The sequence below is a fragment of the Pleurodeles waltl genome, chromosome 9 (assembly GCF_031143425.1).
Source record: "Pleurodeles waltl isolate 20211129_DDA chromosome 9, aPleWal1.hap1.20221129, whole genome shotgun sequence".
NCBI classification, from domain to species: Eukaryota; Metazoa; Chordata; class Amphibia; order Caudata; family Salamandridae; genus Pleurodeles; species Pleurodeles waltl.
The window spans coordinates 307623120-307649950 of NC_090448.1; the positions used below are offsets into that span (position 1 = coordinate 307623120).

The 26831-nt window shown below is 44.2% G+C and overlaps 1 protein-coding gene across 1 annotated transcript in view; it reads right to left on the reverse strand.

Annotated features, from left to right (window-relative positions):
* Positions 1-22909, reverse strand: part of EMC3 (ER membrane protein complex subunit 3) — a 107655-nt gene extending 84746 nt beyond the window's left edge. The window contains exons 1-3 of the mRNA XM_069206786.1: positions 22715-22909; positions 18485-18653; positions 10001-10058 (exon numbers count right to left, since the gene is read on the reverse strand). Coding sequence (XP_069062887.1) covers positions 10001-10058; positions 18485-18639 — 213 coding nt within the window. The 5' untranslated portion in view covers positions 18640-18653; positions 22715-22909. The remainder of the gene's footprint in view (positions 1-10000; positions 10059-18484; positions 18654-22714) is intronic.
* Positions 22910-26831: the final 3922 nt, after the last annotated feature.

Here is a 26831-nt window from a genome sequence, read left to right on the forward strand (position 1 = left end):
GAAGAGGACATCCAGTTAGCCAGGATGGCCAAAAGATTGGCTTTGGAAAAACAGATCCTAGCCATAGAAAGGGAAAGACAAGAGATGGGCCTAGGACCCATCAATGGTGGCAGCAACATAACTAGGGTCAGAGATTCTCCTGACATGTTGAAAATCCCCAAAGGGATTGTAACTAAATATGAAGATGGTGATGACATCGCCAAATGGTTCACAGCTTTTGAGAGGGCTTGTGAAACCAGAAAAGTTAACAAATCTCACTGGGGTGCTCTCCTTTGGGAAATGTTCACAGGAAAGTGTAGGGATAGACTCCTCACACTCTCTAAAAAAGATGCAGAATCTTATGACCTCATGAAGGGTACCCTGATTGAGGGCTTTGGATTCTCCACTGAGGAGTATAGGATTAGATTCAGGGGGGCTCAAAAATCCTCGAGCCAGACCTGGGTTGATTATGTTGACTACTCAGTGAAAACACTGGATGGTTGGGTAACTGGAAATGAAGTGTATGACTATGTTGGGCTTTATAATTTGTTTATGAAAGAACACATTTTAAGTAACTGCTTCAATGAAAAGTTGCATCAGTATCTGGTAGACCTAGGTCCAATTTCTCCCCAAGAATTGGGAAAGAAGGCAGACCACTGGGTCAAGACTAGGGTAACCAAAACTTCCACTGGGGGTGACCAAAAGAAAGGGGTTACAAAGCCTCCCCAGGAGAAAGTGGGTGACACTAGAAACAAAGAAAAAGAGTCCCCTGTAGGCCCCCAAAAACCAGACCAGGTGGGTGGGCCCAGACACACAACCCAAAACAAAGGTGGGTACCAGGGTAAGAGCTGGGATGCCACTAAGGCATGGTGCCATAACTGTAAACAGACAGGGCACCACACCAAGGACACTTCTTGTCCCAAAAACAAACCCCCTAGCAAAATCCCAGGGGTGACCAGTGTAGCCATTGGGGATGACTCCTCAGATGAGGAGGTCTTCATAGCCTTCAACTGGAAAAAGGGCCCAACAGGTGAGTTGGAGATTCCAGAGGGAAGTAGACACTTCCACCACCTACTGGTGAATGGAATCCCAGCCACTGCCCTGAGAGACACTTGTGCCAGTCACACTATTGTGCATGACAGGCTGGTGTTCTCAAACCAGTACATCCCAGGTGAGATGGCCAGAGTAAGAGTTAGCCCAGACAGGGTCACTGATAGGCCTGTGGCTTTTGTGCCCATAGAAGTGGGTGGGACTTTTAGCTGGAGAAGGGTGGTAGTCAGTACAGACCTCCCCCTTGATTGTCTCCTTGGAAATGACTACCCAGAGGTTAGTCAGAGCCCAAGAGAGGAACTGGTCCAGTGCCAGTCCTCTCCCAAGGATTCTGGAGTGCCTGCCTCTGCAGTAAATGCAAGTAGGCCCCAGAAGAAAAAGAAAAGGAAACAGAGTAGGAAAGGTGGACAACCTTTAGCCAAGGTTCCAGCAAGCCAAGGAGATTCTGCTCCAGTAGGGGAGAACTCCAAAAGTGGCTCTGATAAAGTCCAACCTGACCCACAAGAAGTCCTGGCTAGTCAGGCAACTGTTAAGCCTGAGTGGGTGGCTCCTCAGCTAACAGAAGAAAGAGTGGAAGAAGGGTGTTTACTACAAGATGTGGTAACCCCCCACTCTAATACAGCAGACAGGCACCCTGAACCCAAAGAAGCCTGTAACTTAGCCCCTGCCCTTGTAGGTGAAGAGCTAAAGGTGTGGTTCTGGGCACTGATAGCTGTCAGTGGCCTCTGCTGGGTGTTAGCCTTTATGGCTGCACTATCCTTGGCATGGTGGTCTGACCCCATGCCAAATAGCAAGTTAGGCCCCCTGACCCTGTTGGTCATGGTGGGGTTACTCCAGCTCTGGGTAACCTCTTTGGGTAAGCTAGGGGTGACCCTGGCTAAGATAAGATTAGCAGAGGTGGATACCTCTAACCCCAAAATAGAGAGAATGGGTGAAGACATAAAAAGCACAGACAAGAGGCAGTTCAGACTAGGTCCTATCACTGTGGAAGTGGGTCAGTTCCCCAGAGGGAATGACCTGAACAGGAGGATGTAAGGCAGAGTAGGCCCTGCAACAAACCAGCCTCTTTCCTCTACTCTTCCTCGCCTGACAGACTAGGAAGACTCTCCCAGCTTTGGCTGAGTCTCCTGGCCTGTGGGCTGGGGGGGGGGGCTTGTGTAAAGAAATGGCTCCCTGTTGCAGTTACCCCCCACTTTTTGCCTGATACTGATGCTGACTTGACTGAGAAGTGTGCTGGGACCCTGCTAACCAGGCCCCAGCACCAGTGTTCTTTCACCTAAAATGTACCATTGTTTCCACAATTGGCACAACCCTGGCACCTAGGTAAGTCCCTTGTAACTGGTACCCCTGGTACCAAGGGCCCTGATGCCAGGGAAGGTCTCTAAGGGCTGCAGCATGTCTTATGCCACCCTAGGGACCCCTCACTCAGCACAGACACAGTGCTTGCCAGCTTGTGTGTGCTGATGGGGAGAAAATGACTAAGTCGACATGGCACTCCCCTCAGGGTGCCATGCCAACCTCCCACTGCCTGTGGCATAGGTAAGTCACCCCTCTAGTAGGCCTTACAGCCCTAAGGCAGGGTGCAGTATACCACAGGTGAGGGCATATGTGCATGAGCACTATGCCCCTACAGTGTCTAAGCAAAACCTTAGACATTGTAAGTGCAGGGTAGCCATAAGAGTATATGGGCTGGGAGTCTGTCAAAAACGAACTCCACAGCTCCATAATGGCTACACTGAATACTGGGAAGTTTAGTATCAAACTTCTCAGAATAATAAACCCACACTGATGCCAGTGTTGGATTTATTAAAAAATGCACACAGAGGGCATCTTAGAGATACCCCCTGTATTTTACCCAATTGTTCAGTGCAGGACTGACTGGTCTGTGCCAGCCTGCTGCTGAAAGACGAGTGTCTGACCTCATGCGGTGAGAGCCTTTGTGCTCTCTGAGGACAGAAACAAAGCCTGCTCTGGGTGGAGGTGCTTCACACCTCCCCCCTGCAGGAACTGTAACACCTAGCAGTGAGCTTCAAAGGCTCAAGCTTCGTGTTACAATGCCCCAGGGCACTCCAGCTAGTGGAGATGCCCGCCTCCTGGACCCAGCCCCCACTTTTGGCGGCAAGTCCAGGAGAGATAATGAGAAAAACAAGGAGGAGTCACTGGCCAGTCAGGACAGCCCCTAAGGTGTCCTGAGCTGAGGTGCCTCTGACTTTTAGAAATCCTCCATCTTGAAGAAGGAGGATTCCCCCAATAGGGATAGGAATGTGACCCCCTCCCCTTGGGAGGAGGCACAAAGAGGGTGTACCCACCCTCAGGGCTAGTAGCCATTGGCTACTAACCCCCCAGACCTAAACACGCCCCTAAATTTAGTATTTAAGGGCTTCCCTGAACCTAAGAATTTGGATTCCTGCAACTACAAGAAGAAGGACTGCCGAGCTGACAAACCCCTGCAGAGGAAGAACAGAAGACACCAACTGCCTTGGCCCCAGACTTACCGGCCTGTCTCCTGCCTTCCAAAGAAACCTGCTCCAGCGACGCTTTCCAAGGGACCAGCGACCTCTGAATCCTCTGAGGACTGCCCTGCTTCGAAAAAGACAAGAAACTCCCGAGGACAGCGGCACTGCTCCAAAAGAACTGCAACTTTGTTACAAGGAGCAGATTTAAAGACCCCTGCAATTCCCCGCAAGAAGCGTGAGACTTGCAACACTGCACCCGGCGACCCCGACTGATGGAGAACAACCAACTCAGGGAGGACCCTCCGGCGACTCTACGACTGAGTAACCAAAGTTGTCCCCCCTGAGCCCCCACAGCGACGCCTGCAGAGGGAATCCCCAGGCTCCCCCTGACCGCGACTGTCTGAACTCCATTTCCCGACGGCTGGAAAAGACCCTGCACCCGCAGCCCCCAGCCCCTAAAGAAACGGAACTTCTGTGCAGGAGTGACCCCCAGGAGGCCCTCTCCCTTGCCCAGGTGGTGGCTACCCCGAGGAGCCCCCCCCTTGCCTGCAACGCTGAAGAGACCCCTTGGTCTCCCATTGAAAACTGAAGGAAACCCGACGCATGTTTGCACACTGCACCCGGCCGCCCCCGCGCTGCTGAGGGTGTACTTTCTGTGCTACTTTGTGTCCCCCCCGGTGCCCTACAAAACCCCCCTGGTCTGCCCTCCGAAGACGCGGGTACTTACCTGCAGGCAGACTGGAACCGGGGCACCCCCTTCTCTCCATTATAGCCTATGTGTTTTGGGCACCTCTTTGACCTTTGCACCTGACCGGCCCTGAGCTGCTGGTGTGATAACTTTGGGGTTGCTCTGAACCCCCAACGGTGGGCTACCTTGGACCAAAAACTGAGAACTGTAAGTGACTTACTTACCTGTGAAAACTAACAATAACTTACCTCCCCCAGGAACTGTGAAAATTGCACTGTGTCCACTTTTAAAACAGCTTATTGTGTTTTATGTGAAAAGTATACATGCTAAAGTAATGATTCAAAGTTCCTAGAGTACTTACCTGCAATACCTTTCAAACAAGATATTACATGTAAAATTTGAACCTGTGGTTCTTAAAATAAACTAAGAAAAGATATTTTTCTATAACGAAACCTATTGGATGGATTTGTCTCGGAGTGTGTGTACCTCATTTATTGTCTATGTGTATGTACAACAAATGCTTAACACTACTCCTTGGATAAGCCTACTGCTCGACCACACTACCACAAAATAGAGCATTAGTATTATCTCTTTTTACCACTATTTTACCTCTAAGGGGAACCCTTGGACTCTGTGCATGCTATTCCTTACTTTGAAATAGCACATACAGAGCCAACTTCCTACAGGGTACATGCTGTGTTCGCTGGGCAGGATGCGGGGAAGGGCCGGTGTGTTGCCACTTTCCAGACACTGCACCCGGGGTGTTCGGACAATCCTGGCGCTCTCTGACTTGATTCGCCCGGTTTGATGACTTCCCCCTTTGCTAACTCTTGTCTCCCAAGAGGGGATTTGGGCTAGTCAAACAGTTTTAGTGAAACTGCAGTTTATTGCGCTCGGGGAGCACGGGTGTGTTTATTTCCCACGGTCTCCGACGTCGCTTCTAGGAGCTGCGCCTCTTCCATTCTGCAGAACTGTAGGGAGCGCTGTATAACGGGTCTTCACTGTTCGCTCTCCCGCCTTCTCGATAAAGTAGCTTAGAACAGCCTCTCTTGAATGACCCCCTCCCTTCGTCTTTACTTATGTAGCCAACCACCCCGGAATTCACCCCTCCCGTTATGAGATGCTCATTGTTACAAAGTCCACTGGTCCCAATTTACGCCTTTGCTTTCACATGTACCGACTAATTTGTGTCCCCTCTGACTCTGCCTGTACTCTGCAGTGGACGCCTCTCGCCAGTGACCCTGTCACACCCACTTCCTTTTGTGCCACAAGGGATTACTTCCCCCCCCCCCACGCTCCTATGTTCCAAGTGTTTACCAAGTGGTCACCCGCCCCCCAAAACAGTACCAGAGGTGCTATGTGCAGTCACAAAAACGCAGACAGTGGCCGACACCTTGCCCCCTATATAAGGTGACCTGGTGTACCCCACTTCATACCCCCACTTTCTTATGCAAATAAAGCGCTCGGGATCTCGTCTCAGTCAATGTTTTAAGGTACGCAGTGTAACTGTGGGTACCGAAATACTCCTGGAGGGCAACAGAGGATACCCAGGGAATGTAACCGGAGATGTATCCTTACCATGGGACTGTAACCTTATATGCCGGTCCTCAAAGGGGACATTACTAAAAGGGAATGCAACTATAGCGCTTGCCTACAAAAGGAATGTAACCCTAGATGTCTGCCTTCCAAAGCATTGTCCATGTAGACGCCTGGAGGCTCAGAAAATACCACTCCAAATGTCTGTTGAATGTAATCACAGATGTGCACATTCCCTGGCAGTGGAATAACTAGTTGATGTAATCTCAACAGCCAGGAAATGTAGGTGTCCGAATGTCCCTGTAGTGAGTAGCTGTATTTATCCGGATATGCTTGCAATGTGATTGCAGATGTCAAGGTTGCAAGGAAGCCTAACCGCATAATTCTAGATTCTTTGGGAGTCTAATTGCTCTGAGGAATGTTATCCGAGATGGTCAGACACCCAGGGAACGTGACTGCATATGTCTCCAGGGCCATACTGGCCGTAGCGGGCATTGGAAGTTTCCCTGGGCGGCTGGAAGGGAGGGGGGCGGTTTTAAAGCGGCGGGGGCCGTATTTGTTAACTCGTGGCCGTTTTTACAGCAGTGCAGCGAGCTAGGGCCCCAGTAACAAAAGCAGCAGTAGCTCACGGGTTCTGTCTGTGACTCGGCAGACCACAGCTCATAATTAACGTAATAAAGGAATTCAGTGTTAAAAGAAGAGCAAGCGGGAGGAAGGAAGAATAGAAGATGAATAAATAGGAAAGGGTACCTTGAAAGGAATATTAATTTGAAGGAGGAGTGAAAGTATGGATGAATGAATGAATCAGTAGCTGAACGAGTGAGTACATGGATGAGTGTGTTAAAGAATGATTGAATGGATTTGGGGACAGACAGAGAAAGATGGTGGATTAAAGGAATGGATGGCAGGGTGAATGGATAGCTGGACAGACAGGTGAAAGGATGGTAGAGTACAGGGGAGGATGGACGAGTGAGTGATTGGGTGGCAGAATGGATGGATGATTGGCATGGTGGATAAATAGATGGATGGTGGAGTGGATGGATGCATCAATGGATGGCAGATGGGATTGATGGAGTAGGGAAAGATTGAACAATGGAGCAAATAATGAATGGATGACAGAATGTAAAGGTAGAACAGTGGGTATCGGCAGGTGAATGGAAGAGTGAAAGGATGAATGGATAGATGCTTGGATAGAAAAGACAAGCAAGCTCTTTTAGGGAGGGGTGAGGGTCACTTTGCTTACTTGTTGCAATCAAAAGTTTAGTACAAAGTGGAGGGTATTGTAATTTTCTGGCTACTCCCGTGTACATGGCGCTCCCCACAATTGTGATTTTAAGGCTGAACTACAGGCAATGGATTAAAAACCAGGCAGCGCTTCCCCAGCCTACCTAGTAATATTTTCTTTCAAGGGTTTTCCATGAAAATTGTAAAAGCACCTTTAGAAAACTGATTGTGTCTGTGTCACCATCTGTGGTCCGTTGGAGTGACCTAAATGACTCAATGGGAAGTTTGAAACCCATCCTCAAGTTATATTGGATGCAAAGGGCATGTTTTCCCCAGATAGAGCCACACAAATTCGAGACACATTTTAGCACGTAAGAAATCCAAGATTTTAAGGATTGTGTACCTATAAAGAGACACCAATATCTATCGTGACAGTTTCAGCACTCTGACGGAAGTCTTTTACGGTCAGAAAGGGCAGCTCTCGCGCAAGAACACAGCCCGTTGTGAAATACATTATTATAGCATCATATAAGTAGACAACAGGTTTTAAGACGCCCACAAACACCGCCCACAAAGACGCCCACAAACACCGAAACCAAAGCAGGAATTTCAGGACTATAGAGATGGCAGCATGGCTCTCACACAAGGACACGGGCCATTGTCAGATCTGTTGGACCCCTACGGAAAAACTCCCTCAGTTTTAAGCAGAGGCTGTTACTTAAGGATACGCACCTTTGTCAACTTTCTAACATCATCATACAGGAAGTAGTGCTGTATAAAAATGTCCCTACCCATGCAGGATTATTCACATTTGTCAGGTCGGCTACAGGGTCAGGCAGGAAGGCCACGGGTTTAGAGATGACTCCTCTCATACAAGGATAGAAACCTGTCAGATGTGGATGTAGAAACTGCTTTGGTTTAAAGATGGTCGCTCATATACACAGTCACAAACTTTATCAGATCTAGGATAACTTCATGTTGGAAGTCCTGGGAATTGAAGATGGCTACTCAATGACATACAGCATTGTCAGATCCATTACTTAAAAGTTAATTCCTTGGTTCAGGGTATTTCAGCAGCACATGTTTATTTGTTGTCTAACCCTCAGTACTGGAAGTATGTACTCTTTAAACGAGTTCTGAAGATCGAAGGTAAATCATCACATCTTTGACAGAACTATCGCACGAGCAAAATCCATCGTAAGTTCAAATGGTATTGAAGAGTGGTGAGGGCAATAAGTCATGCTTAGTTAAATATTTGGTTATTGAAATTTACATGTACAACGTATTGTACTGCAGAAAAGCCAATGCAAGTTATGCCTTGCAGAATGAGTTTTGCGAGTTGCAGATGTATGCAGGTGCAGTGGACCGACTGGCCATTAGTTTATTCTGGTACTTCCCGGTTGGCCCGAATTTATCGGTGCTTTGTGCATATTCTTGCTGCATTCCCTTACCAGTTCCCATACCCTACAGAGTGGTCCATTTCCTCTACCGACTTATACTTACTCCCTTATCAGGTAGTTAGTTTTTAGGTTGAGCGCGCAAACGCTTTGATGTGTTGTAAGTATTTTGGGCTTTTAACCACACCCACTGCACCCCCATCACTTACTAGTTCATAGGCTTGCCTTTCAGAAATCCCTTGTTATCATTGGTAAATGCTTTATGTTTGTCCCCCCTTGCGGTTTTGTTACTGCCTTGAAGACTGCCCTGTTACATGGATAATTGCACAGTTGCTGATACGTTTGACTGTGAGCAAACTTCTTTTTCCTTTTGTGTCTCTCCTTTGCCCTCATGGAGCTTTGAATTGGCCTGCTTATGTCAGCTGTTTTACTTTTCATTTCAATTTGTGTGGCAAGAAAAGTCATGTTAGGAATTCACCACGCTAATATCTCTAACTCAAATGCGAGACCCATTGCATTGCAAATGCTTGTTTTAGTATATGGTTTGTGCTTCACCTAGGGTCACAATTCGTTATTGCTATTTGCACTGTTTTCTAAACTTTTCTATGCCTATTTCTGATTACCAGTGTATATATTTAGTGTATTACTTACCTCCTATTGGAGGGTTGCCCTTCAAGTATTTTTGTACAACTGAGTGTTTTCTTTCATGTGTGTAAGTGCTGTGTGACTACAGTGGAATTGCATGAGCTTTGAATGTCTCCTAGATAAGCGTTGGCTGCTCATCCACAGTTACCTCTAGAGAGCCTGGCTTCTAGACACTGCCTACACTTCACTAAGAGGGGATACTGAACCTGATAGAAGGTGTAAGTACCTTGGGTACCCACCACACACCAGGCCAGCTTCCTAAAGGAGAGTTGTATATTATGGTTTGTATGTTGATTATTTGCTGCTGATGAGAAGTAGAGAACCGTAAAGCAGAATACTCACTTCTGTCTCATTAATAGAATTTATACTTTCTTTCTGGATATCCCGAAAATAAAAAAATTTGTTTTTAGAGGCATGAAACAGCAGGAAGGAGAGACTGAGAGTGTATACTCTCATGGAGTGCTGAAAGAAAAGAAATAGTGTGCATCTGAAAAATGCATGTCTTCCAACCAAAACAATCGTAAGGACGCTATGTGAGGCAAACACAATAAGAGGAGGACAAGACAGCGAATCAAGCGAATGATAGTGACAATAAAGGCAAGCAGTTTTTAGCAACAGATGAGCTCCAAGCCCACTGTAGGTTTTGGGTATGGAGCACAAGAGGTCTTTCGCAAGCTGACAACCAAGAGCTGCCTCATTTTACATGAGTCAGTAATCACAGATGTCACACACCTTGAAATGTTTTCATGTATTTCAAGAACTCGTGCGTTTCCTTTTTCATTGATTCACAATCAAAGTTTATGTAAACATGCATATGCATATTCCCCAGAGTATATCCTGGTTCCAAGAATCTGGATTAACCAAATTGATAACTGCAAAAATATTCTAGAAATGTATTCTACTTCCTCAGGTAATCGTACCCGCTAGCGAAGTTAAAAGAACATATGTGATTACACTGTATAAAGTTCATGGTTTAATCAGATTTCATCACATAAAACTAGTACAAAAACAACAACTGCACCAACCTGCTTTGGAATATATTTTCCATTTTCTCGAAGTACACGACTTCGAATCAGAATTTGGCTAAAAGAAAGAAAAAAAAAGTGTATGGTGTCACTTAACTGCTGTAAGGAATAATTTCATGGAATCACAACAATATGAGTCTTTAAAAGGAACCTGAAATTGTAGTTGTGCATAGCTGGTTATCCAATTAAATAAAACATACAGGTTTGAGCAGACAATGTAAGCAATATTCTGCAATTCATGTACATTTTTACTGGATTCCATTATAAGCTGCACATTCTCTACGTAAAAGGATTACTCCTAACATTACTATACCTCCTTGCCAGAATGCTAGGTCACACATGCATTTATCAATATAGATCCTAGTAGTATTTTGTCTCTGGAGGGGTAATCAACTTCAGTTGAGTGGTACACTACTACACTACTAAGATATTATTTGCATGGAATTTATCTGACCTACTCAGGTTTTTTCTGTATAAAACAAGTGAGCGTCACCAAGTACTATGGTCTCTAATAAAGTACAATGTGCTGTCACTGCTTGTGGTCAATGGGGAAAATAAAACCAAATAAGAAAAGCCAGAAGAGAAAACTGCATGATGGGGAAGCGAGGGAGTGGGTTGGTGGATACAGAGGGGATCCCTTCACAACAGGAGAGACGAGAGGTACTGCACCACCACACACCCTCCCGAACAAGCAACAGTCAACACAAACAGTGTGGTGGGGAAGAGGTTTTACTTAAACAAAAAGGAAATGACCTAATTGCTCAAAACCAACTTTTTAGTGATGCTCATTACAGGGGGAAACCTGTGTTGTATGGATTGAAGGCAAATCTGATACAGCCAAGCAGGCACCTGAGTCTTCTACAAAGACCTGGAACAAAAATAAAGCTAAAACTGAAACCAAGACTGGATCTCCACAACCGGAGTCTTCTGGAAAACATTATAAGGTATCTAACCGTGAGGCACTTAACCCCTTCGCTGCCAGGCCTTTTCCCCCTCCTGTGCCGAGCCTTTTTTTGGCTATTTGGGGCAGTTCGCGCTTAGGCCCTCATAACTTTTTATTCACATAAGCTACCCACGCCAAATTTGCGTCCTTTTTTTCCAACATGCTAGGGATTCTAGAGGTACCCAGACTTTGTGTGTTCCCCAGAAGGAGGCCAAGAAATTAGCCAAAATACAGTGAAAATTTCGTTTTTTTAAAAAAGAAATGGGAAAAAGGAGCTGCAGAAGAAGGCTTGTGGTTTTTTCGCTGAAAATGGCATCAACAAAGGGTTTGCGGTGCTAAAATCACCAGCTTCCCAGCTTTCAGGAACAGGCAGACTTGAATCAGAAAACCCAATTTTTCAACACAATTTTGGCATTTTACTGGGACATACCCCATTTTTATGATTTTTTGTGCTTTTAGCCTCCTTCCAGTCAGTGTCTGAAATGGGCATGAAACCAATGCTGGAGCCCAGAAACCGCAACATTTCAGAAAAGTAGACAAAAGTCTGAATTCAGCAAGGGGTAATTTGTGTAGATCCTACAAGGGTTTCCTACAGAAAATAACAACTGAAAAATAAAAATATTGAAATTGAGGTGAAAAAAACATAAATTTTTCTCTACGTTTTACTCTGTAACTTTTTCCTGCAATGTCAGATTTTCGAAAGCAATATACCGTTACGTCTGCTGGACTCCTCTGGTTGCGGGGACATATAGGGCTTGTAGGTTGTAAATGTAAAATGTAAATTAGCACTTGTATAGCGCACTACTCACCCGTTAGGGTCTCAAGGCGCTGTACTCATACTGCTATGGAACCCCTCCTGGCTTTTTCCCCTGTGAGGCGCCCACTCCTGAGCACCCCCAGGGTGAAGCCAGGCATCCAAGCGCTGTTGGGGCCGTTGTGGATATTAAGCAAGCTATTGCCCAGAGTTGCAGAGTGGGACCCATGAATTAGATTAGGCACCGAGGCGAGAATTATCTGGTCAAGGGGAATTGAGCCCAAGACCTGCCGAAGCGGGACTTGAACCCTGGTCTTGAGCCAGATCTCTGCTTCAGGGTCTGCCGCTCTAACCATTGAGCCATCAAGAACCCTAGGTACCCAGAGCAAATAAATGAGCTGCACCCTGCAGTGAGTTTTCATTCTATACCGGGTATACAGCAATTCATTTGCTGAAATATAGAGTGGAAAATAGCTATCAAGAAAACCTTTGTATTTCCAAAAAGGGCACAAGATAAGGTGTTGAGGAGCAGTGGTTATTTGCACATCTCTGAATTCCGGGGTGACCATACTAGCATGTGAATTACAGGGCATTTCTCAAATAGATGTCTTTTTTACACACTCTCTTATATTTGGAAGGAAAAAAAGTAGAGAAAGACAAGGGGCAATAACACTTGTTTTACTGATCTATGTTCCCCCAAGTCTCCCGATAAAAATGATACCTCACTTGTGTGGGTAGGCCCAGCGCCCGCGACAGGAAACGCCCCAAAACGCAACGTGGACACATCATATTTTTTTAAAGAAAACAGAGGTGTTTTTTTCAAAGTGCCTACCTGTAGATTTTGGCCTTTAGCTCAGCCGGCACCTAGGGAAACATACCAAACCTGTGCATTTTTTTTAAACTAGAGACCTTGGGGAATCCAAGATGGGGTGACTTGTGGGGCTCTGACCAGGTTCTGTTACCCAGAATCCTTTGCAAACCTCAAAATTTGGCTAAAGAAACACGTTTTCCTCACATTTCGGTGACAGAAAGTTCTGGAATCTGAGAGGAGCCACAAATTTCCTTCCACCCAGCGTTCCCCCAAGTCTCCCGATAAAAATGATACCTCACTTGTGTGGGTAGGCCTAGCGCCAGCGCCAGGAAATGGCCCATAACACAAGCGGGGGCAGAAATGGCCTAAAATAAATTTGTCCCCACCCCCACCCCCTTGGGAGCGACCCTTGCCTACGGGGTCGCTCCCCCTGCGTGACATTGGCGCCAAAAAAAAAATCCCCGGTGCCTAGTGGTTTCTGCCCCCCTTGGGGGCAGATTGACCTAAAATCGGCCGATCTGCCCCCAAAGCGGGCAGAAATGGCCTAAAAACAATTTGCCCCTCCAGGGGAGCGACCCTTGCCTAAGGGGTCGCTCCCAATCTCTACAAAAACAAACAAACAAAAAAAAAGAAGCCCTGGCGCCTAGTGGTTTCTGCCCCCCGTGGGGGCAGATCGGCCTAATTCAAATAGGCTGATCTGCCCCCATGGGGGGCAGAAATGGCCTAAAATAAATTTGCCCCCCAGGGGAACGACCCTTGCCTAAGGGGTTGCTCCCCTTATGTGAAAAACAAACAAAACAAAAAAACTCCCTGGTGTCTAGTGGTTTCTGCCCCCCTTGGGGGCAGATTGGCCTCATAAAAATAGGCTAATCTTCCCCCAAGGGGGGCAGAAATGGCCTAAATATAATTTGCCCCCTAGGGGAGCGACCCTTGCCTAAGGGGTCGCTCCCCACCTCAAAAAGCAAAAAAGTAAACAAAAACTAAACAAAAAAATTATCCCTGGTGCCTAGAGGTTTCTGACCCCCCCCCCCCCGGGGGTGGGGGGCAGAAAAGGCCTTCAAAAAAATGCCCCCCCCCGAGGGCGACCCTTGCCCAAGGGGTCGCTCCCTTATGCCACTTTTCTTTTTGAAACAGACATCCCTGGTGTCTAGTGGGCGTTTGACAGCCGGATTGCTTTACAATCCGGCTGCCAAAACGCAGAGAGAGACTTCAAAGGGAATGAAATAACTTTCCTTCCCTTTGAAGCCTCTCTGCCTCCTCCACGTGATCGGAAGAGAAATGCGCTGACGTCACAAGGGGAGTGGGGGGTCGGGGTGGAAGGGGAAGGGCTTCCCCTTACATCCCTGACTTGGGGGGGTGGGGGTAACCAAACAGAGGGAGCGCTAGCACTCCCTCTGGGCTGGGTGCCCAGGACGTAATGGTTACGTCCTGGGCACAGCAGCACTGTGCCGCTGGACGTAACCATTACATCCTCAGCACAGAACCGGTTAAACAGCCTGATGGGTATTAGTATTCTGATACACGTTTACAAACCTTCAGATGAGAGTGGAAGGAGAAGACGACAGGCAAGTAGAGTATGTGAAACCAAAAACTGACTCAGAGTTCCTCCGATCTCTTCATAAAAAAATGGAAGACACACTTCCACAACAAAAACACAACTGAAAAAGAAGAACGTGACAGGGATTGCCACAAAACATGTCACAAATACTCAGAACTCTTCTTCTGAACAAGACATGGGTGAGAACTCTGCTCGACAGTGCAGCAAAGGTCACAATAGTTTTGCAGACTGTTCAAGAGTTTCTGGTGGCGGACCCAACTAATGACTATATACAGGGAGTGCAGAATTATTAGGCAAATGAGTATTTTGACCACATCATCCTCTTTATGCATGTTGTCTGACTCCAAGCTGTATAGGCTCGAAAGCCTACTACCAATTAAGCATATTAGGTGATGTGCATCTCTGTAATGAGAAGGGGTGTGGTCTAATGACATCAACACCCTATATCAGGTGTGCATAATTATTAGGCAACTTCCTTTCCTTTGGCAAAATGGGTCAAAAGAAGGATTTGACAGGCTCAGAAAAGTCAAAAATAGTGAGATATCTTGCAGAGGGATGCAGCACTCTTAAAATTGCAAAGCTTCTGAAGCGTGATCATCGAACAATCAAGCGTTTCATTCAAAATAGTCAACAGGGTCGCAAGAAGCGTGTGGAAAAACCAAGGCGCAAAATAACTGCCCATGAACTGAGAAAAGTCAAGCGTGCAGCTGCCACGATGCCACTTGCCACCAGTTTGGCCATATTTCAGAGCTGCAACATCACTGGAGTGCCCAAAAGCACAAGGTGTGTAATACTCAGAGACATGGCCAAGGTAAGAAAGGCTGAAAGACGACCACCACTGAACAAGACACACAAGCTGAAACGTCAAGACTGGGCCAAGAAATATCTCAAGACTGATTTTTCTAAGGTTTTATGGACTGATGAAATGAGAGTGAGTCTTGATGGGCCAGATGGATGGGCCCGTGGCTGGATTGGTAAAGGGCAGAGAGCTCCAGTCCGACTCAGACGCCAGCAAGGTGGAGGTGGAGTACTGGTTTGGGCTGGTATCATCAAAGATGAGCTTGTGGTCCCTTTTCGGGTTGAGGATGGAGTCAAGCTCAACTCCCAGTCCTACTGCCAGTTCCTGGAAGACACCTTCTTCAAGCAGTGGTACAGGAAGAAGTCTGCATCCTTCAAGAAAAACATGATTTTCATGCAGGACAATGCTCCATCACACGCGCCCAAGTACTCCACAGTGTGGCTGGCAAGAAAGGGTATAAAAGAAGGAAATCTAATGACATGGCCTCCTTGTTCACCTGATCTGAACCCCATTGAGAACCTGTGGTCCATCATCAAATGTGAGATTTACAAGGAGGGAAAACAGTACACCTCTCTGAACAGTGTCTGGGAGGCTGTGGTTGCTGCTGCACGCAATGTTGATGGTGAACAGATCAAAACACTGACAGAATCCATGGATGGCAGGCTTTTGAGTGTCCTTGCAAAGAAAGGTGGCTATATTGGTCACGGATTTGTTTTTGTTTTGTTTTTGAATGTCAGAAATGTATATTTGTGAATGTTGAGATGTTATATTGGTTTCACTGGTAATAATAAATAATTGAAATGGGTATATATTTTTTTTTGTTAAGTTGCCTAATAATTATGCACAGTAATAGTCACCTGCACACACAGATATCCCCCTAACATAGCTAAAACTAAAAACAAACTGAAAACTACTTCCAAAAATATTCAGCTTTGATATTAATTCGTTTTTTGGGTTCATTGAGAACATGGTTGTTGTTCAATAATAAAATTAATCCTCAAAAATACAACTTGCCTAATAATTCTGCACTCCCTGTACAAGTTGAAACTCAAGATCAGCAATTAGGCCTCCTGATAGAGTTTTTGATTTGGACATACAAATTGAGGGCGACATACATCGTACTATTAAAGTAATATTCCGGAAGAATTTAACTAATGCATATGACCTTCTCTTGGCTGAGGTAGATTGGCCACCTGAGTTTGTTAGAAAAGTCCCACAAGGAGAGGATGTAATACTACCTTCCTTTTCTGTTCTTGTTCCTGAGGAAGTTAAAGAAGCATGTGCAGCAAAACCGGCTCTCGCACAGGCCCTAGCATTAAATCGCAATCAGGCTAGTTGGGATAAAGATTCACCTTATCATGTTATACCTGTAAGGTTTGGGTTGCAAGTGCAATCACCATATCCTACTAAACATGATGCTGAACATTTGGCTAGGGAGATTCTATCTCAATTAGTATATCAAGGTGTGATTGAGCCTTGTGTTTCCCCTATGAATAGTACATTATTTCCTGTGATTAAACTTAATTATTCCTATTGCATAGTCTTAGACTATCAATATTTCAACAGTCACACACAGACTTTTACTATAGAAAATTCATACAGCAGAGCCTTAATAAGTAATATTGTACATAAAAAGATACAAAACTACATTGGACATTTCTAATGTTTTTTCTGTGAAAATATAGTGCCCAAAAGCAGGGATTTAACCACTTTCCCCACTCTAGGAACCTATTGAAGGTTCTGTAGGCTCCCACAAGGATATAAAAACAGTCAAGTCTGTTTGCTGTCTGAGTGACATCAATTTTACAAGTAACTGACTCAGAAACACTGTCTTACCTTGATGACATTTACCTCACAGATAATGGTTTAAACACTAATTTGGCCAGAGTAGATTGTATGGTTCTGGGATTCGCTGACCATGGCTAAAAACGTAATTTTCCAAAATCTAAAATTGCCTCTGTCAGTGTCCTGTTTCACAGATATAAATGATCAAATGAAGGTAAAAGCCTAGCACCACATTCCTTAGAGAAATGTACTCATTTACAACCACCAAATACCTTAAAGCTTTAGTCACTTTCAAGATTTCTAAATTTTGGTAGAACATGCATACCAAATTATGCATAACGGATTCAACTGTTATGCAATGATTTTTCTAATAAACATTGGGCTACCAAACATACTATTCTGAAAACCTTATTAACAGACATGCTGGAGTCTAAACACTTACATACTTGTGTTAACACTGCTAATATTGTAATCTGTATCATTGCGGGTTCCAGTCGTTACACGTACATCACCTTTAATGAAGGTGAAACTGTGCTGATTGTTTATAAATCACAGTTATACTCCTATGAAGGAAATGCATTTTGCATCGACAGAAATATTTTTGACTGCAGTTCAAACAGTTGTACTGAAGGAACGTCCAGTAGCTCAGGGGAAACACACAATTGAGTTATCGCCTGTTCTGGCCTTAGAGGCTGTCACCAAGGTAGTCATTCCTAATGCCAAAGTTATACTTACATCCAATATGAAACCAGTGGACCACTTCCTTAACAGCTACTGATGTAGACTATGTTTTTGACCCTACTCTGAGAACGCAGGAATTTCTCCAGTATGAGCATAAAATATACTGATGGTTCAGCTCAGCCTTTGGTTGGTACTAAGTATAAATACTCGGCTACATGCGCTGCAGTGAAAGGTGTAACAAAAGATGGTGCATTTCATGCACATAAAACAGACAGACATTTTGGGTGATTGATTGTACAGCCCAGCTGGCTCAATTGAAAGCTTTGGTTCTGGTACCAGCAGAACATGGATTTACAATTCCCTACACTTCTAGTGTGTGATTCCTATTACTAAGTCTAGTTCTTTAATGATAATTTACCTTATAGACGCTTAAATGGATTCAGAGATTCTAAAGTTAACGCTATCAAGCTAGCTTTACAAGTCTCAAGTTGATATAATTACGAGTGTTCTGGGCCATGCTGAAGGTTGATGCACAAAACTTATTTTACAAGTCCTGCAACTAGGTGGCAAGTTAATGGATGTGCTGTGAAACTACAACAGGTTCATGCTGTAAAGACAATGTTTAAACCTACAAAGTATTGTCCTACGCTTCAAACATTTCACTGATAAAGCCCTTTTTTAAATAGCCACACTTGTAAAGGTTTAAACTGAGTTCTTGTATCCAGTATTTTGGACTGCGTGGAAGAATGAACATTAGGAAATAGTATTTTGCTAATTTCTTAACAGGTGCCAAGAGGATTTGTTGATTCTATCAGACAATGGAAAAATAATTTCTTCTGTAGGATGTAAGTCAGAGTTCTTCAAAGTTTCTTCTACATGCTGACCAAGTGGTGTTGTTCTTATGTGAATGCAAACTGACAGCAAAATAGTTTGCAAAAAACAGAGAATAGATTAAGAGACTTCAAACGGTAATTGAATATGTCAACAGGTTAAAGGAGAATATAAATTAAAGCATTACCCAATGAACCCGATATTTTAGATGTGTGATAACAACCTAACTTGGGACATTCATTTCAGCTGCTTTGACAGTCCCCATGTGCGAAATTCAAAAGATCCAGGAATGCTATTTCTCTCACCTGACAGGGGTATTTACCTGTCAGATACTTGTTCCTGGGTTAGTTTCTTGTCACTCTGAAGCAAGATGGAAACATAATGTCTGATCATCCCCACAAAAAATGTTATGAAAACAATGGGTAGCACCACCCATAAACGGATATTGGAATCCAGCAGCAGCTCCGGCTCCGTCATTTTTACAACAAAATCTGATTGGAAAAAAAAAAAAAAATGTACACTTATAAACTTAAGAGCTTACAAATAAATTCATGCACTATGATGATACTAATAAACATTGCTAACCTGGATTCAAGCAGACAAAATAATTTACAATTGTTCATTCTGAGTCACAGATGATGCACTGTGTAAGCACTTAGGTCTCTAAAATAACAAACTGCTTCCTCACTACTGTAAGACTAGTGGTATGTTTTTAACCAGTGGCCCAAACGCCTCTGACTTCCCACTTCTATAGAATCCTCTTTGGGCCTTTTCAACAAATTGGGTCCAGGGGAAGCAGCAAATATAAAACAGGTGGGGAAGGGTATCATTCTACCACACAAATGTATATGTAAAATATTAGAAGAAAAAAATAGTAAGGTTTTATTGACCCGGAGTAACCTCTATTTTACGATTTTAAGATTATAGGTTAAAATGCAGGCTGTTTAAAAACAGTTCAAATGGACAGGCATTTGAGCGAACAACTGTTAGTTTTATATCAACTACACATGTATTATGTACTCTACACAGTATATATATACATATATGTGTATGTCAATCTCTTTAAGTCAAGCACTGGTAAAGTCAGTACATCTGGCGCAGACTGCCATACTTTTGGCAGTGTCATGATTTTTGCAGATTTTTTCTGCTGGAAAAGCTATCAACCTAAAAAAAAAGGTTTACTAAAACCAAAAATATTTTGGGCCTCAAAAAACATTGAAGAGGACTACTAGGTGTGTGGTGTACTCCTTATGCAAGACATTCACAGTGAATTTAGCCAATGGATGGAGTGAGCTGATCATCTGTCAACATGCCATATGCTATAGTGGGCAGTAGAAAAACGTGACTAACAGAGGAGGATAAAGAAAGCTGGCTGAGAGCTAATATATATATATATATATATATGTATGTATATATATATATATATATATATATATATATATATAATTTTAATAAATATCAAAAAAAAGTCTTGGCTAACGCCAGACATACATTTGTTATGTTCATTTTATTTATAGAGTGCATGTTCACCCAGAGGTTTATTGGTGCTAAACAGAACTAACAGATTATAAAGGGTTGAAATACAGAGCCAGAAGGGCTAGTCAAATGAACATGTTTAAAAAGCCAAGCCTTTAAGTTTTTACAGAACCAGATCAAATTTAATTCACAGTGAATTAATTTTCAGCTGGTGCAAATTCCAAATAGCCGGAGCTTGACCGGCAAAACTTTCCATTTTCAATTCTAGGGGCTCCTGGTCTGGGTTGCAAGACTACAGAGCCCGGTTCTACTCCCAGAGGAGAAAAAGCTTCACAGACCACAGGTAAAGAGATCAAGGCAAAGGAAAAACTACTTAAGGCAAGACTGCCTAAACAGGCTTCTTATAAGAGCCAGTATCATAGGATATGAAATGGAATAAAACTTCAAATGGTGTTTTATTCAAAATGTACAGAAAGCAAAGCAGATTCTTGGATCCTAAAAGCTGTGAAAAGGTACTGTGTAGAATTTTATTCTACTCCTTTACAAATCCTACCTGCTCTTTCAATACAGATTTCCTCAAGCAATCAAACTTCTAATGTCCCTTGAAATCAACAGTGATTTTCTATTAGGACAACAGACCAAACCTCTTCCAAGGACTGTATGACGTGTCTCAAACTTCAGTACGTTTATCACAAAGTACACATTTGCTAACATCATCACAAATATCTAAAATTCCATCAAAGGAACGTGCTAGCGTTCTCCCATTTGGTGTCCTTGTAATTTTAACAAGTTCAAAATGCAAGTTTCATCAGTCCCTCTGAAGATGCGGGGTGTACATTAATAGATGATACCTTATTGATGGCTCCAGATCAACAAGCCTTCAAATATATTTTCAATCACCATGTGCCTTTTTCAAATTCTAGGCTTCATAGCCCAGGCCGTAACCTGGGCAGGTTAGTCCCCCACAAACCACAATAAATGTATTAACCAGAAGACTGCCATGTCACTATACCATCTGCCAACAATAGGTGAATACATATTTCCCACTGAGGTACAACTCATTGAGAACTTGGTGATGTTTCTGAAACATAAACACCAAGGCCAGACTGACCTACCGCTCATGAGGCGTTTCCCTGGGGGGCTGGAAGGATGGGCGGACGGTTTAGTTCCTGGGGGACAGTTTTGTAGCAGTGCAGGAGTTTTAAAAGGACTGCAGAGTTCCTTGTATACCCAACAGTTTTCAGGCAATATTAAAAGTGCCAAGACAGCTGTGGTTACTAATGTACCCGTTTGAGATTGCTGTTTTGTCTAGTAGCAGTTTTGACTCATCCAAGGGTAGCCAAGAGGGTTAATATGCCTATTGCAAAGAACGTGTAGTATGCAGATAATTACAGAACAGTATTTTATGTACATAGCTCAGTGGGATACTGCTTTTGTGACAGAAATCCTTTTCTTACTGTATACTTCATAAGTTACAATCATAATCCTGCACAGTCAGCTATGAACTGCTATCAAAGAGCAGAATGCAAACTGCCTAGTACAGGTTATAAAGTCATGGTTTTCCAGTCTTTGATTATCCTAACTTAGCTAAAAAAAGGGTTTGTCTGGGTAGAAACAAAATTGTTATTAGTAAAGTCAACCCTAACCACTGCATTACGTTCTGAATCTTGAGTTTATGCTTCCCCAGAACAAGCACTCTTAAAAAGTGCCTACCAGTGTTCTGGGACACTCCATTGACCTGGATCCCAAGGTAGTACTATTGGGTCTTTTGGAGGCAGTGGTCGACCTCGCTCTGAGATTACCTTAATAGGGGTGGCATGTATGGTGGCCAAAAGAGATGTCACCCACCTCTGGAAACACCTCTTAACCCCCTCATTGCAAGGGAGTCGACTGGCACGCTTGTCCAAAGAAAAACCAATATATGATGCACATGGCTGTCCTCAAAAACATGATAAAATTCAGGGGAAATGGTGGGCTTATTATGGACTACCAAATTCTAGGATTTATAGCCCAGGCCGTAACCTGGGCAGGTTAATCCCCCATGAATCACAATAAGTGTATTAACCAGAAGACTGCTATGTCACTATACCATCTGTCAAAAATAGACGAATACATATCCCCCACTGAGGTACGACTCATTGAGGACCTGGTGTGTTTCTGAAACAAAAACACCCGAGGTGGGACTGACCATACCGCTCATGAGACATTTCCCCGGGGGCTGGAAGGATGGGCGGCCAGTTTTGTAGCAGTACAGCAGTTTCAAAAGGACTGCAGAGTTCCTTTTATGCCCAACAGTTTTCAGGCATGTTTTGCTCCAAAGTTGCTTTGTTATTGATGACCTTGTTGAATTGGATAACACTTGTTTTTTAAACTCACAAAAATATAGTTATAATGAGACGTCTATCAGTATGAATGATGTGAATCCTACAACTTACTAGTCCTTTTATTTTCTATACACTAATTTATACACGTATTTTTCATTCTCAATGTGTGAGTGATGTAAAGTGTTCCAATACCCTACGCTGCTAAGAGAGGAACTATAAAACAAATGAAATACTTGTGAGAGATGGGCTACGGAGAGATGGGAGGCATTGTTAAAGGGCGATTGTGAGGGAATCGTTGACGAACCTCAATAGAGATGACCATATCCTGGTGCACTGTAAGGTCATAATTTACTATGCTTTAAAAACTAATACAGTTGAATATATAATGAGAAATATGTTGTAGAATGTACCACTTTGCCATTTTTCTTACATTTTCTTTGGAGGGGGAGGGGGACTCCCCTCTCCCCGAAATCCCATTGTAGTGGTCAGGCTAACGCGCTATAATGTACTCTATGGGGGCTGGTTTGACAAAAATTGCCTGGGCTGCTTTGGGTTCCCGGTTCCGCCCTGAAAACACCTTACCCTCCCAACACATTAAATAAAACGCTTTAATTTCCCTGGGTCACATACATCAAAAGAACGTCAACGGCTGTTATTACGCATCCGCAATGAGAATGGGATTTTATTCTCATCCCATTTCTATGTTCCGTTTACGGCATACCTAATATCCTAACTCAGCTGTTTCCACCTACCCTTTTTGCAGCTCCCAGTTCCAGAGGAAGAATGGTTGTTTCTTCTGCCGGTGCCTACGGTCTGCCACAGATCCTCTTTGATGCAGCTTGCCTCTTTAACTCATCCCTATTGGTTACGGGTGGGGTAAGGGCTATAATAGAGAATAGATTCTAATTGGAGAGACGGTCAACAAACTGTTTCAGTGACATCCAATCAAACGGCCCATGCTTGATTTCCCCGCCCTTTTACAGTCACTTCCTTCCTGTTATAGACAAAGCCACCCCTTCTTTCAGAAAAAGCAGTTAGCGTAACTGGGATGGAACAGTGCTGCTTCTCTGGGGCTAGCAGGAGGGGGGACGGTGATGACGGAGGTACAGTTGGACAGGCGTAGGGACACCTTGATTGTTTGACAAAGCTGCGTGGTTGTACATAACCCAAGTTACAACCCAGATTCAGACGTGGTGCCGGTGGGCATGCTTAACGTGACCTCTCCCAAAGCAAGCTACTGGTGTTTCCGGGTGGACGCAGGCCTCAGCCTCGGAGCAGTATAATAAAAAGACTTGATGGGCCTGGGTCACTGTTCTTTTTGTGTTTTTCACTAAAAAGACGGCGTCACAGTACTTCGTCAGTACCACACCATGAACGAAAGGCAGAAATGACTAACCAGCGCTCTTGACTACTAATCAACATTAGATCATACTGTGGAAGTTCCACAGCCAATGAGACCAGCCGAATAAGTACAACAACCAATCAACAGATGCTTCCGCCTTTTTGGTTACTTAATGCTACTCTGGCGCCGTGCTGACGAGTTGAAAGCGGCTATTTAAAAGCGTGATGAGGAAGAGATGCTGAAATAAAGCACTGTCCAAGAATTATTGAAGCGTCCCCAATTTAGTCACGTCTTTTGAGCATCTTTTTTCGAGTTTTAAAGACTCGATACTGGCGCTCAGGGTCTGGACTCGCATAACACGCCACGCTCTCAGGGTTGCTAGGAGCCAAGAGAATAAAAATAAATAGATCTAGGACCGAGGAGCCGCTGGCCGGCACCTCAAGGACCACAGGTCGCAGAGGCATCTGGCGGTGGGGACAGGAGGTGGAGGCCGCGGACCTATAGGTGAGGGGAGCCTGAAGTCGTAGTAGCAAAAAAAATCCTGCCAACCGTAGAGATCACGGTGTACAAGTTAGTAAGGTTACGCTTAATTTCCTGTCCCATGCTTTCACATAGTAAATCAGTTCTTTATGGGAATTGTAGTACAGTTGTATTGAGCTCAGTTGATGTCTGTAAACAGTCGCGCACGCAAGAAAATCCCAGGCATGGAAAAGGCCCGCTACATGACATGGAGTTAATTGGGCAAAACTACCCAAATGAAATGATAGAACTTTATACAGCGCAAAATGCCCTAAGACATCATTGAGCTATATGTGAGCACTAAAGTAGCCTGTTCTATACCCCAAGAAGTCTAACCATCAACCAAGTTGACTGAAAGAATCCTGATAGCAAATAACCCATAAGCAGGGGCGCAAGAAGAATATGACTTTGCAACCTATTGTTTTCTGTATAAATATACATTCGCCACATTTTTCATCAACTCCTACAAAATCGGCAGTTTAACAAAAAAATGTTTCTAGCTCAAACCTCATAAATTTTATGGCAAGACCGGAGGCTCCTATTATGCATTCTTTTCTTGCTTTAATTAAAATAGCAGCTAGTGAAGAAAAACAACAATTCCCATGAGCGTGGGAAAAAGCCAGCCAATGGGAAACAAAAGGTAGTCCAATAACAGTAACCAATGAATAACTACATGTGCTATTATGACGTAACTGGACTGCGAACAGCCCTCTTTTCTTGCTGCTCGCAACCAGTTAAGTTGTTTTTCCATATTCCTCTTATATTATTGTGTGTTATTTTAATAGTTATGGTTATTTACTTTTCGTTTTATGCGTAATGTTATTGCTCGTTGTTTTACTGTTAATACGCTGTTTTCTCCCAGTCGGCATGTTGCCGCATTAGCTGCTTGCCCTCGCGCTTCCCGGCGCGCGCCCGGTTTCCCCAAACGGTTTTAACCGTTCCCCGCGTCGCGCCATTATTTTGACAGCGCGTGAGGAACGGCTTACTTCCGTGTGCCTCCTTCGCTTTACAGCTGCTTTTAACGCGTACCTCCGCGTTTTTCTCTGAAGCCAGGCCGCTTTTACCAGTTCCTATCCCGGTCACGTCCTTTCTCCTCAGGAGCTCGTCTGCGTCTTCCAGGACATACAGTAGGCAGTATTAGGCACGCCCTGGGGCGGAGCTGTTTCCTTTCCTTTCAGTCCCTCAACCATTAACCCTTTCATACCCGGTTTTCAGTTTAACATGGATTCTGGCAGCTCAACCTCGCGTCAGGTGGACCCTGAGGAGGCTTCTGCCATTAAGCAAGATATTAATGAATTTATTCAAAACTCTGTTCAACAAGCTGTTAATAATTCTATAAATAACTTGTCAAAAAATTTAGAATCCTCAGTTTTGAAAATGTTTAATAAGACATTATCTGTCCAGTCTGCAGGGGAGTGCAGACAGCGCCCTTCACTCATTTCCAAAGGTTCACAAAAATTGGCGCACAAAGTTTGTGAGGTTTCCTCACCCATGGCAGAGGACGCGGTTCCTCAAAAGGCTCCAATTAAGGAGAAAAGAGTCACTGAGGGTACAGCTCAGAAACGCAAAGCAAAAACAAAAAATATTATGTCCCCTTTAATTATCACCTCCATCCCGGACACTGATGATGAAGTACCCGATGCGGATTGAGATGCTGATCCATCTGACCAAGATGATTGTGACGCCGCGTCTGTCCCTAAAAAACCCAAAATTTCCTCTTCCAATACCACTCCACTCCTAGATTTTGAAGGGTTGCCTATGTTTGACCCCTCCTTCATATTACACCCCAATTCAACTGAATGGTTCCCGGCTACTCATGTGGGAGAATACGTTTCGACCAAGTTATTCTGTCCTTTAGATAAGTAAACCCGCTCTAAACTTAAATCTGAGTGTCCTTGCCCCTCTCTAGAGTACAAGGCATCCGTTACTCCTACCATTGACCAACCCATCCTCACTTTCTTCACTAAGTTTGGCAAGGATCCCAGGAAAGGGGTAGATAAAGCCTGGTCCTCTTGCCAGGACAAATTATTGGACGTCATTGGCCCTCTTACCCATATCTTCGACATGGCGGAGGCTGCCAGAATCGATGGTTCTGCTGTGGATCCTGAGAAACTCTCTTTATGGGTCCAAAGATCTGTCTGCCTTTTAGGCAATGCTAACGCTGCGATTTCACAAGAACGTCGCAAGGGTATTCTGCTCAAATTGGATCCCAAACTGGTTCATCTAGCCTCACTCCAATCGCTCACCAAAACAGAAGGTTGTTTATTTGGCGATAACTTTATCAAAGAACTGGGCAAGTACGTTGCTACTTTTACTTTGCTCGATAAGGCTCAACAGTCTTTAAAGAAAATGTTCAGTCAACAGGTTTTCAACAGGGCCGGCAGAGGCAGGAGCCGCTTTGCCGGCCGTTCATATTACAACCAAGGCTCCCGTGGCAACTACATCTACAACTCTTCATACCAAGACTTTAGGCCACAGTTTTACCCGCAAAGAGCCAGAGGTTTCCGCACCAGAGGCTTCAGGAACAACAGAAACGCCAACCAAACAGGTAAATCCATTTCCTTCTCTTGTCTCCGTGGGCGTTCGCCTTTGTCATTTTTTCCCAAATTGGCTATTAATTACCTCAGATCCTTGGATTCTAAACACCATTCGAGGTTACATGATAGAATTTTACTCAACTCCAATACAATTCGCTGCTCCTCCGCTTCCCCGTTTTTCTATAGATATGTCCGCTCTTATCTCCTCGGAAGTCCAATCCCTTCTTCAAAAACAAGCTATTGCTCTTACTCAACCCCATCCGGCGGGCTTCACCAATTCCATTTTCTTAGTTCAAAAGAAGAACAAGAAAATGAGACCGGTTATCAATCTCAAGTTCTTCAACCAATTTGTGGTTTACTGCCACTTCAAGATGGAAACCATTCTCTATCTCAGAGACTCTCTCCTTCAGAACGACTGGATGGTCCGCTTGGATTTACAGGTTGCTTACCTCGTAGTTCCGATCCACCCGG